We start from the raw sequence: 13,779 nt of genomic DNA, 5'->3' as shown, positions 1-13,779 counted from the left end.
AGGATAGGGAAGTTCTTGGGTAATCTCATTGTTGTATGACTTGTTTTCCAGATGTTAAAAAAGAAAGTGATGACACTTAAGCCTAACTTGAAGTAGCCGTAAAGCGAAGCTATACACCATTGCATAGCTCCTCGCGTTGACAGCTGGGTGTGCTTGCCTTAGCCTCCTGCCCGTCTGTGTTCGTTCTTCCATTTCCAGCCGCTTCTTAGTCCCTCAGCCGGGGCTGTCTTCACTAGAGATGCTCACGCTCACTGTCTCTGTATTTACAGCCACATCAATACTGTGACCTTTGTGGTAGAAAATTTCAAGTTCATAATTGTGTTTGCTGCTTACCAGCAATTTTATCATTTGTGAAATTTGTAAAATCTTGAATGAAGATACAGAAATATGATGTGTAGCATTCTGTGCATACAAACCCTGACCAGCTAGAAAGTAAACTGAGTCAGGGTGCCAGAAGTTGGCCTTAGTTTGCTCATCAGTAAGTTGTGCTAGGTCTGTGCTAGCCTCTTCCTACAAAGCTGTATTAACATTGGCTGGGAATGGGACTGTTTGATATTTCTATTTTAGCTGTTACGGTCTATGATAAGGAGTCTTAACTATAATCCTGAAGATTGACAATCTGTTTTGTTTTGTTTTCTAGATTGTTAAAGAGACATGAAAACAACTTATCAGTGCTAGCCATTAGTAACATGGAAGCTTCCTCTACCCTTGCCAAATGCCTTTATGAACTTAATTTTACAGTTCAGAGTAAAGAACAAGAAAAAGACTCGGAAATGCTGTAGTGAATCCGACCCCACTTACACAGTGGGGACGCAAGTCAGATACATTTCACACACTGTTACTGAAGAAAGCACCAAGTCTTAATGGAACAGAGACCATAGAATGAATTATTTTGTCCTCTCAAGATGCTGAGAGGAAGCTTCGTATTCTGATCTCTGAACGAATCCCTGTCTTTTCTGTTTAAAAAAAAAAAAATCTGAAAAAAAAAGAAAGAAAGAAAGAAAAACTGCTGTGGGATTGTCAACCAGCTTATCTGCAGGATGTCTCAGATCTGGCCAATCCTGATGGAAACTGGTGTGATCAGAATTCAGTACCATCCACATTGGAATATACATGGAATAGTGTAAAACCTACGTGAGCAGATGAAATAGAAGCATTAAATATTTTTATCTATATCCAAAAAGGAGCACATTTTTATATTTACGAAACCATTTAAGCTGGTTTGAATAACGACAGAGTGTGAGCACACTACCCCAGCTTCAGAGGGGCCACCAATACCTAGCTGTGGACTGTGTGTTTTGTTTAGAATCAGTAGCTTGGTTTTCTTACTTGAGCCAATATATTTTCACTTATTTATTATCATAAAAATTTACCAGTCTGAATAGATCTTGTAAATATTTGTGAATAGAATGAACACCGTTCATGCCACTGCGGCCACTGGAGGACGTTGTGTGGTGCCCTAGAAGCATTATTAGTAGGCTCTGACGTTTTCTAGACTTTCCTGTCAACTGTAAGTAATTGTGATATATTCTACGCAGTGGATGAATGTTCTTTAAATTTGTGTAAATACTTCTGCAAAGGTACTGATGCTGTAAAGTCAAAACAGTTTTGTGGAACTGTGATTTTTTTTTTCCCTTTTGTTTTTGGCTTTATTGCCCCCCCACCCCCCACCCCGGGTTTTTGTATTATACACCGTATAGAGCTCATTCTGCTGGCTGAAAGAGTATGGAATAATATATCTCATGTCATTTTTGTAGAAGAAAAACTATTTGAATTTTGTTTTTGTTTTTGTTTTTTGGTTTTCCCTAACATGTATCCACTGTAAGCGTTTGTCATGTACAAGCTCAGAGCTTGCACAGAATCTTTTGTACATTGGTTTAAATACATGGAACTTTATACAGGTTTTCTCCTGTGTTATATATGCATTATGTGCAGGTGTGATATTTTCTTCACTACTTTTTCTATCTTAATATAGTGTGGAATTTTATTGTATTATTCTTCCATTCTTAATACTGTACCACATTCCTGCTCAGAAACTGCTCACTTCCTTAAATTGTCTTTTCCCCTAAGCGTGAAATGTATCCACTCACTTATAACTGCCTATTGCCTGTTCTATTAGCATCCAAAAATGTGGAAGGCCTCCCAACCACCATTTCTGCTGTGTCCTTAGGATGTGCAGTTAAAAAAAATATATATATAGACCTGACAGTTTATGTTATAGAATGGCTTTATTTACTTTGGTGACTGTTTATAGTTTTTAAATAAAAGACTGAACATTTTCTTGAGTCCTTTATTTCTGAGTATGCTTAAGACATTCTAAAATTAAAGTATCCTAGGTTTAGCTGAAGGCAAGGTCCAACGGTCACCTACTTACTTTATAGTGATAATACCATAGAGAACAGAAAGGTACATCACGGGACACTCTGCTCACAGTAGGAGACAGAATTCCTGTCTATAACATAACAAACAGTAAGCCCAGAAAGTGACTGATAAACAGTCCAGTTTGCCTTACTGAGTATCATGCATCTGAGTGAAAGCTTTTCAGCATTTTTTGACTGTTGGTTCAGTTTAACTTAACTTCAGGGGCAGATTCTTTGAGATGAGCTTCAGTTTGGACATAAATTTTAAATATCTTGATTCACTTATTAGTACCAAAAAGTAATTTCTCCCCAAGGGGGATCCCTGTCTATGTACTTAACAATATCTGTAAGAGGTGTGTGATGGCGCCCACAGCTTTCTCAGGGTGGTGGTAGCGGTCCTCTCAAAGATTGCCAGATTTACAAGGTTCCTGAGGCCAGGCAGTTGGGAAAATTTCTATTTCACTGTGTTTATCTAAACATTTGCATTTTTCTGAGTTTTTTGTAACATCACTGTTTGCTTGTCTTCAAGGTACCTTTTTCCATTCAAAGCAGGAAATTACCATGGTGGTTACCGTTTAGGAGCAGAAAGGACAGGCTTAAGAAAATGACTTCCATAGTGGCCATCCTGTCACCTCACTGAATTGCATCCTGTAGCTGCAGACTTTGTGTTAAAATGTATGAATGTGTCTTAGTGCTCTTAAGCAATGGTCTCAACACAATTTTCTAAATGTATTTGACCTAATGAAACCAGTTTATAGCTTCCCTCTTAGGATTCCCTCACACAGCTTTCTCTGACTCTAATGGAATAACCCAGACTTGGCGGGGGATGGAATTGCAGTGCTCTCGCACGTCAGGTTCTGCATAACCCTCGCAGTCATGAAAAGGTGCTCCCTGCTAGACAGAAACTTGCTGACTTCCAGTGTTGTTATTTTTGTCTAAAGTTCTGTAAATACAAGCTTTAATGTTATCTTTGAGAAATCTATGTAAATAATAGTCAACATAGAGACTGTACAAATTCTGTGTTATATATGTGCCTAGTGCTGTTGGCACTTAATAAATTTTAAGTAACAAAACTGATGATCATATAGTGAAGGCATATTTTTCTTCCGACTTGAGACAGGATATGACTATATACTAATGAGACTCAATAAACCAAGCCACACATGAAAACTTGTCTCATTACTTTATAGCCATGCCATGTATGTTTTTTAAACCATAAAGTGACAATAAAACTGATTTTTTTGAAATGAGTGTTTTGGATAAGTGACTTCTGTCCTGATCTCACACCATAATTAAAGTACCGAAACTAAATGTGAGGCTGTTCTCCAACAGAGCAGCTGCTAAGAAGCAAGAGTGGGGGCTTCAAGCTCAGCCACATAGGGCACCTCACCCTCTGTTCTTGGTTATCTTACAATACAGAAAGGGAAGAGAAGGCAGTATTTATCGCCAGCTGATGTGCATGAATCACTTACTCATACTGTACAACTCTTGTCTGAACTCAGACACTCACATCCTTGCAATTAGCTTCCTTCCAAGGCCACAGAACAGAGGAGACTGCATCACTGGCTGGTACCATCACAACAGTAAACTTTCTCTAACAAAGATTCTCTTAACTTATTCCCTGCATTGGTTTTTTAAAAAATGCAAAGGCACAGTATCCAGTGTGTAGGTAAGTGAAGGAGGGAGAAATAAAAGAAGGGAGGGAATAAGAGAAGGGAGGGATAGTTTGCTCTGAAAATACTTGCAGTACAAGCAGTAACATCTGAGTTAGATGCCCAGAACCTGTTAACAAGATGGAAGATGGGGACTAACACCCTATACACAAACAAATGTCATGTGTGTACCTGCACTCATCACACACACACAATTAACTATGGTTTACAGCTACAATCAATATTTTAAACGAAGTAGGACACATCTAAAACCATAAAATACAGTTACTACTTTACAGCAGGTGACAGTCCTGTAGTGAGAATTCTGGAATTTTGCTTTCTTCAAAAACACAGAAATGTGTTGTCATTTTAATCGTAGGTGTAGGGATGTGAGGCAGCTTCAGCCTGCACAGCCGTCCACATTTGCCTCGTGCTCTAGAAGAAGCATAGTTTTACCAGCTGCAGAATTTTGCGATTGTGTGATATTTGGAATTCTGGGAACTTTTCAGAGGGTATATATTTTGTGAGCCGGGCGTGGTGGCACACGCCTTTAATCACAGCACTCAGTGAGGCAGGGGCAGGCGGATCTCTGTGAGTACAAGGCCAGCCTGGTCTACAAAGAAAGTCCAAGACAGCCAGGGCTACACAGAGAAACCCTGTCTTGAAAAACAAAGCTGGGGGCTGAAGAGATGGCTCAGAGGTTAAGAGCACTGTCTGCTCTTCCAAAGGTCCTGAGTTCAATTCCCAGCAACCACATGGTGGCTCACAACCATCTACAGTGAGATCTGGTGCCCTCTTCTGGCCTGCAGGTGTACATGAAGTGGGGTTGGAGGGGGGAAACAAAGAGTGGGAAAAAGAAAACCCACAAAGTAGCAAAGGCTACACAGTCTCCCAAAACTTCATATACCATCTCTGCCTCAACCTCACAGCACCAGCTGATTAGAAACACCCTGAATCGCTTGGCAGCTGAGGGATTTATCTCTAAATACCGTTGTATGATGCAGCACCCACCCAGCCAAATAGTTCCCGCCCTCATCCTTCTGTGTGCACGGGCTCCTGCTGCACTTGGGCATGGTCCAGTAACTTACCTCCATGGAGCAGTTTATGATAACTTCGAAGTCATAGTCCAAGCTGGCTTTTACGGTGTTATGATAGCTAATGGCAGAGCAGCCTTGACCCTCCTGAACAGACCCATTTCTTAATTAGAATTTTGTTTAAGTTCCTTTGGGAAGCTTATCATGGCACTGGAACCAGGTGTGGCGGCATAGGCCTTTAATCCCAGCACTCAGGAGACAGAGGCAAGCAGATCTGTCAGTTTGAGGTCAACGTAGACTACATAGTGAGTCCAGGACAGGCAAGGCTACAAAGATCCTGCCTCAAAAAAGGAATGGAAGGCTAGGCAGGAATTAGTGTCCTGGGACTCCTTTAGTAGAGTGGGAGGGTGGAAGCCAGAATACTCAAGACTAGTTCTGGGGGGAGAGCAGAAGCCATGATAGCTGTTGACAGTCTGCTCCACAGTTAAGGGAGGTTCCTTAGCCCCCTTCACAACCTAAGGCAGTGTAAACCAAGTGATAGACAGCTGTGTTCTGCCACCCTTGTGAGCTCTGGCTGTGTTTGACTGATAAGGAACCTACCTCTCAGGCTCCTAGTAAAATGAAATTCTCAGCACAGAGGCAGTAAGCACTCGGACAGGCAAGTAGGACATTGTTAAAGGATCTCAGTGGCTTTGATGGTGGGGGCAGCACTCCAGAAGCGAAGACATCAGCTACAGATCAAGTTCCAGGTCCGTATAGAACACGAGTCTAAGGGAAAAAAATGATTTCTGGGTATAATTTTAAAAGCAACGTTGCAATGATTTTAGAAGGTAAAAGTCCTTTAGACAAACATAAAATTTTTAATATACACACCCTACTAACTGGTTGGTTTCCACAGCAGTTCTGTTGAACCAGTTGTTCAAACACCCTGCAAAAAGTTTGCCTTTTTTTTTTTTTTTTACCATCTTCTTTTTAGTGCTTAGTGGGATCTAAATCCAGATAATTAGATTAGAATCTGAAGGTTCAATGTGTGTGTCCCAACTATCAGGTGTGTTGCTGCTTTGGGGGTAAGTCAGACAGGCTGCTGTCTGGTTCATCTGCAGAGGACCCAGTCAAGTGCCACATGGCTTTGCTCCTTGGATGCACACTGGGCTTGCTTTGCCTAAGTTTCAAAATACCCAGTCCAAAGGCAGATTTAAATTGATCTGGCTGGGGTGGGCTTAAGAACTGTATTCATAAACTTTTTTCCCCTAAATGACGCTAAATATCTACCTAGGTTACAAAGTTACATTTCCATGTTTGTGCAAGGGATAAGAAAAACAGTGGCGATTAAACAGAATGGAATTTCCAAGGAAGTGTCGAGACATGCCATTGTAGAACAGGTAAGCAGCTCACAGAGACAACTGGCTGGGAGGCTGGTTACACACTGCACTAGACATCAGGTTCTTAAAGAATCTTAAAGCCAAGATGCCCCCACTTGCCTCCACTTAATATGGTCTTAATAATCACAGGACTGCAATTGCTTAGGACTTGGAACCACTACTTGACTTCTAACAAGTTCCTCAACCACAAACCTGCTGAGACAACCATCAGCTGCTAGGTCCACCAGCAAGTCACGGGCACTAAAGGGAAGTGGTAGGAGTGGCCAGCTCCATAGACTGCTTCCTGTCCGTACTCCAGACAGTCCAAGCAATACAGCTGGTTCTTTGGAAGAGAATTAATTGTATTTTGATCATAATTTTTCCCACTAAGGTAAACATGGAAGCCAAGGAAAGGCATAAAGACTACAATCTGATACTACCAAGAAGTAACTTGTATTTATGGTTTGTAATGGAGTCTTCATGTTGTTTACACCTGTAATCCAGAAATGTATGAGACTAACGCAGTAAGATTGCTTAGTTGAGGCCAGATTGAGAGACCACGAAGTCCTGTCTCAAATAATATTGTGTATTGTTCGTACCCTTTCTCCATTTAATGTTACCAAAACACCAATCTGCCTTTTCTGCAAACGTTTAACATAGTCCCCAAATAGCTGAATACCAAAAGTGCATTTTTTGTCTTAACCCTCACCCCCAACTCCCCCACTAACTATAAAGGGATAGGTTCCGTAAGCCTTGTACCTCCCCATCATGATTGTGTTGCTGTTGCCAGAATTTAAGAATTGACTTCCCCACTTCTATTGAGCTACTTAGAGATGATTATTTCTGGTAGTTTCACCCCCAACCTCAGTGCTGGGAATCAAATCCAGAATGACTTCATGTCTGTGGGCAAGCCTACCACTGAGCTAAACCATCAGCTCGCTTTGCTCTCCTCAAGAGGGAAACCCCACTTAAAGCTTTATAAATCTCTACTGCAGCTACCTTAAGCTTGGATGGTTAAGGTATTTTTGGTGAGAAATTCTTCGCTACTCCAACTCATTCATTCTCACTGCCTGTCTTCTGGCTCTAACTAAAGTATTACTTGCAGGGACTTGCCCTGTCTTGCCCACTCTTAGTTCTATTAACCTACCAGGTCCAGTGAGAGAGGAGTGCGTGCGCGCGCACACACACACACACAAACTACTATGTACCTATTTACTTCCCAACACACCATCTAGTTTCTTGCTCAGTCTACTCCACTGTTTAATAAACACACACTTGGGCTGGAGAGATGGCTTAGAGGTTAAGAGCACTGACTGCTCTCCCAAAGGTCATGGGTTCAAATCCCAACAACCACAATGTTGGCTCACAACCACCTATAACTAGATCTGTATACATAACAAATCTTTTTAAAAAATAAAATAAGCACACACGTAACAACTGTAGTACTAGATCTCTATTCCACTGCTCAAGATGAACTGCACTATCAAAACACAGCACACGTAAGCCTTATGTGTCAAATGATCTGGAAATTAAAGGAGCTGTATTGTTGCAAAATCCAGACAGATACAGCTACTGTGAGAACTGAAGCCAGTTTCAATCACCTAAACCAAGTGGCCTATACACAAACTGTCAAGACCTGTACTGTCTGTGACCAAGAAACTGGTCCTTAATGTAGAGAGTTTTCCACTGCAGCTATGGAGACTGGTTAAGCAGAGGAAAATAAAACTATCTTGTATTGGGCCAAACACAAGGCAACAGTGACTTAGAATCTGGAGAAAGACACACACACACACACACACACACACACACACACACACAAATGCTTCGGCCACAAAGAAGCTTGAGTAGTTCCTTTCTTTCCCTTTCCATTCATAAAATGTTCCTGCTACCTGGTCATTAACAGATTTCCTCGAGTATTACAATACAGCCAACATGGTAGGGTATACCATGCAATGCTCTGTGGATTTCAGGGAGTCTTAACACAATATTTGTATTAAAAGTTTCATTTTTAATTATGTATGTATTCCTGGGGGGGTGAGCATATGAGGGCAGATGATTAAGACTGGAGGTGCTGGGTCCCCTGGAGCTAGAGTTACAGGCAGTTGTGAGCTTCATGATGTGAGCACTGGGATCTGTGTTAGAGCAGTTAAGAGCTCAGCCACCTCTCTAGTACCTCATATAAACTTTAAGGAAATCAAGAAGGAAAGACCAGGATGTGGCTTGTTAGTAAAGAACTTGCATAGCACACATGCTCAAAGCTCTGGATGAGATGTCCAACACGACCTAACAAAGAAAAGGTGAAGGGGCGCAATTAGACATGACAGACTCACCTTCACTCGCCTCTGCAAGATGAACGGCATCCTCTTCTCCCGCGTTCACTTGTTTCAGCTGGTCTTCCTTTTCCTCTCATCTTGATACTTACATACCAGTGAAGCATACACTTTGATGTCTACAAATCTGAATCTTGGCTCCATCACTAAGCAAGCATGAAATTAAATAGTGGTTCATTTTTATGCCCCTCAAACATTACACCCATCAAATGCTGGACTTGGTTGTAGAACAGTGTTAACTGAGAGCATGGCTGTTCTGGCAAGAGTGGCTAGAGATCACATCCAAAGACCTAGGTCTGTGTGATCCGGCTGGAATACAGACACGCCTTTAATCCAGGAGACAGAGGCAAACAGGTCTGAGTTCAACGCCAGCCTGGTACAGAGCAAGCGTCAGGTAAGAAAAGCTTGGGTCCAGGCATAGTAGTACTTGCCTATAATCCCCAACTAACATAAAGTTAGGTTTGTAGAAGGAAGCACCATGCTTGAAAATGATGTTTAGCCGGGCTTGGTGGCACAGGCCTTTAATCCCAGCACTCAGGAGGCAGCAGCAGGTGGACCTCTGTGAGTTCCAGGCCAGCCTGGTCTACAAAGAGAATTCTAGAAACCCTGTCTAGAAGAAAAAAAGGAAAAGGGGGGGGAAAAAAGTTAATTGAATGGCAGAAAAGGTGACAGAATAAGATACAGTTAACTCTCTTGAGAAGAGAGGAAAAGGGAAGCTACTTAAGAAGCAGTTTTACCAGGACAGTGAGAGAGAGAGAGAGGTTTCCAAGAGAGGGCTCAGGCCAGGAAATGAGAAGCCAGATTAGAGCAGATTGCTAAATTAGTTTGAGGCCAAGCAGAGCAATTCCGGACTGAGAAAGAAGCCAGATTGAGTTTGAGTCAGAACAGGTGAGTTGAAGCAGCCAGCCCAGAGCTCAGAAAGAACAATTAAGGGTGAGCTCATTAAGGAGTAAGTTTCATGGGCTGAAAACACTCTAGGCCTAGGTTAGCAGGAGGCAGTAGTTTCTTTTACAGTTGGCTTTATAAATTAAATGAGGTATACAAACATTGCAAGTTGACATAGTAAAGGCCAATAAATATACTGCATACTGTCCAAGATAAAACTTAATGACATTAAGAATCAAGGAAATTCTGAGACACAAGAGATGTGCATGTGATGAATGACCAAATATTCATGAAGACCTTATGAAGAAGACTTAATTATATTCAGTACGAACATTATAGTAGAACTAGAGACTGGAGAGATGGCTCAGAAGTTAACAGCGCTTGCTGCTTCCAGGACTGGGTTTGAGTTCCTAGAACCAACAGGCAGTTCATAACCACCAGTTCTGGAGAATATGATTCCCTCTTTCTGGTCTCCCTGAGCACCAGGCATGCACATGGTACATAAAGACAGACTATAAACACAAGCACAAGGTAGCTCCAAATAAACTAACTCTTCTCAGAGAATCAATTACCCAGGTTTAGAATATGAATATGCTGAAATTAAATGCACATGAGTACACAAAAATAGAAGGAACAGCGATCAGTGACAAAGGTGTTGATTAAGACAGTGAGAAACCAACAGCACAAGACCTAGCCTTGCTCTAACAGAGGACACACACACACAAACTGCAGTGAGGCAGCAGGCACAGAGCAACAACACAGTGCTCACACCAGGGCAAGGGATGGGAAACCCACCTTGCCATGGCCTTACAAAACTAGTTTGACAACAGAAACGGTTTCTCTGGTAGCTCTCTCCAGACAGAAAAGCTACAAGATGCACATACCAGTAATAACTGAAAATATATGAATTTACAGTTTTTGAATCTTTAGCAAAAACTAATCAATAGCCAGTTCTTCAAAAAAGTATTCATAAGTAACAACATAAAGTAGGTGTAAAGATGTGCCTACAAAAATGCTTTCCTATAAACAGCTTCGAGCTGTTTTTCCTCTTGTTTCTCAGAGTGTCTTTAACCCAGGCTGACCTCAAACTCAGCTGATGTCCCTGACCATTCTCCCGCTGCCTCCCAAATCCTGGATCAAAGCTGCATGCCCTACACCCTGACATAAGCTTCTTTAAGTTAGTTACACTTTGTACTCCACTAATTTTACTTATCTGTATTTGTAAAAACAACCTAAGCATGGTGGCACACATGTTTAATCCCAGAACTTTGGAGGCAAGACAGGATCTCTGTGAGTTTGAGGGCAGCCTCATCTACCTAAGTGAGTTCGAGGTAAGCCAGGACTACATGATGAGACCTTGTCACAAAACAAAACGCCCACCATAAAACATCAAACAAATATCCAATAGTAAGGGACTCTTCAAAGTACATCCTTGTAACAGAATACTATACAGTCACCAAAAGTCATGCTGTCAAATTAATTTTTATTAAAATGGAATATTCTCAATACATTAATTGAAAAGAATAGGTTATAACATAACAATGTGCATTGTAGCCAGCCTTGAAAGAAGTTAACTTTGGTAGAATTATAGATGATTTTTTTTCTTTTGCTTCCCAGTTTCTTCCATCTTAGAAATTACTAAATGTTTTAAATTTCCTATAGTGATTATATAACTATGAAAACTACTATTAAAATATATGCTTATAGCTATCTCTGACCTTGTTTTATTGCCTGGATATTAATGTAATCATGATGCTCATTACTTTGGTAAAAATCCAAGAAATAATTCGACACATTTGGAAATGGTTTAAATGATATAAAAGTCATCATTTCAGAAAACTTAATAAAATTTTAAAGACACTACTTTGTTTAGCAAAAAAAAAAAAATTTATTAGGCTATATTACAGACCACAATCTGGTTTTAGAGTGTTGTTTCAGCAGACAGCACTGCAATCCACACTGCAATGTCTCAAACTCAGGGCAGCCACTACACTTCTGAGGCCACAGTCGCTGAGTCAGAAGTCCACACCACGGCATTTGAAGGCAGGTAATGGAGAAGATGTGGTGGTCGCTCGCTACCAGAACAGCAGCGAACAATTACAAAACCCTTGGAATGTTAAAGTAATGAGTAACTACTGCTGGGCATTTCCACAGCCTGGAACATGGGTCAGCGTGGCTGGAGAGGTACAGGGCCCATGGTTCCAAAGGTCAAGTCAGTACCAAGTCAGGGTCAAGAGGAACCTGCAACTCCATAAACTGTCCTTACACGTGCAAAACTGATGGGAATTTCTGAGAAAAAAGAGGAAGCAAGAATGTAAGAGCAATGCTATTTCTTAACAGAACGCATGCATTTCTATCTCACTCTTTAGAAGCGTGTATTCTAATCCAGCTAGAATATACACTAATATTAGAATAGTTCACACTCATTAACTATTCTGAAGCGCTCTGACCAGTACCCTATCAGATATGGACCACACACCTGTTTAATTTCAAAAACAGTGGAGTTTTTCCAAATATATGGAATCTTAACACATGACCTACTTTTCTCCTAAATTTTAAAACTTGTTTTGCAAGAGCTAAATGGTATAAACAAGTTTTTAAATGCCGTTTACTCCCAGGTGTTGTTGAAAACAATGCCTGGAGAGCACATGCTCAGTACTAATGAGCACAGAAACGGCTCTGCCACAACACGGCCACGCGGGACCACTGTTTACACACTGTCGATGGGATCCTGAACTGAAAGGAACTTCTGCCATCATAACCTAAACACAAACTTCAATTTAAAATGTCTGTAAAATATTGAGTCATAAATGCCCAGAAATGTAGAAATGAAAATCAAAACTGTTTAGAAATACTTTGGGACTGTTTGGCTCTCGTTACGTTAGTGAATGGATTGGCCGCACTAAGTGTGTGTTCACCCTGATCCATCACCATACTATTGGAACATCTTTTTAACTATTTGATAGGTACTGAAAATTGTTAACTGGAATCAAAGTTCATCATAGAAAGAATTGTTCTTTCTAGATGCCTATGAAAATAAGTGCCATAGGGGGCTGGAGAGATGGCTCAGAAGAGCGCTGTGTGTTCTTCCAAAGGTCGTGGGTTCAATTCCCAGCAACCACGTGGTGGCTCACAACCATCTATAATGAGATCTGATGCCCTCTTCTGGCAGGCAGAATGCTGCTTAAATAAATCTAAAAGAAAAATAAAAAAGAAAAGTAAGTAAAAGTGCCATAAGCACTCTGAATTTACCTTTCATAAACATTAACATATCTCAGTGCTTAAAAAAAACAACTCTAGTCCCTAATAACCTAAGCAAAAATACCATTACTTAATTTTTCTCTCCTTCTGCTAGACATGTTTTTAGTAACTAGAATTCTGCAGCACGGCTATCAATCACCAAATTAACACTTTATTCACTGTAAACCACTGGGGAACTTCTGAAGTGTGAGAAGAATCAAGCTCTGACACAATGACAGATGAACAACCGCCTGAAGCCGGTGAATTAGGTCCTGTATTGTATCTTAGTTCCCAAAAAAGGTAGATCAAGACCTACTAGCAATTCTCTAACTGGCACAAATAATTTACCATCACTGATAAACGGAAGGCATAATGAAAGAATATGGTTTTTAAAAAGCTAGCTTTTACCCAAATTGGTCTTCTAAACTTAACAAAGCTTTAGACTGGCAAAGTTGTGATGCAGCAAATCAAACTGCTAGTATTATCTTTTTTCTAGATTGGGAGAGAAGAGGACAAACGCAGCACACAGTGTGACCTTTATCTGTGGTACCACAGGTGAGAAGCACCTGCGGGTGAAGCGGATTCTTACTCATGATGACCTGCTTTCTGTCTAAGCAGTTTACTCAGACACCTGCTTCAAAAGTGGGGACCTGCACCTGGCATGTTCTGCTACTACAGAAATATTTAATGGCAATACCTGGCTTGAATGTCTACAGTTAGAAGGGGAAGGTCACTCGGATCACACTGTTTCAGACTGACAGAGTAAATGTATTATACATAGATATAGATGTCTTCCAAAACCAGCCCGTCTAGAAGTTTCTGACTTATGTACTCCACTGTTCTCTTTAAAAGCTACACATCTTTCAGGATCCACATTAGGACACAATCCTGATAAAAACGCACATTCCATTACACCC

The 13,779-nt window shown here is 40.9% G+C and overlaps 1 protein-coding gene across 1 annotated transcript in view; it reads left to right on the top strand.

Moving 5' to 3' along the window:
- ARID2 (AT-rich interaction domain 2) overlaps nucleotides 1-3,437 on the top strand; it is a 128,866-nt gene extending 125,429 nt beyond the window's left edge. The window contains exon 21 of the mRNA XM_084748937.1: nucleotides 641-3,437. Within this exon, the coding sequence (XP_084605063.1) occupies nucleotides 641-782 (142 nt within the window). The 3' untranslated portion in view covers nucleotides 783-3,437. The remainder of the gene's footprint in view (nucleotides 1-640) is intronic.
- The last annotated feature ends 10,342 nt before the right edge of the window (nucleotides 3,438-13,779 follow it).

Source organism: Acomys minous, assembly GCF_964271855.1.
Source record: "Acomys minous genome assembly, chromosome: 12".
Classification (NCBI taxonomy): domain Eukaryota; kingdom Metazoa; phylum Chordata; class Mammalia; order Rodentia; family Muridae; genus Acomys; species Acomys minous.
This window is presented reverse-complemented; position numbering and strand designations above follow the sequence as displayed.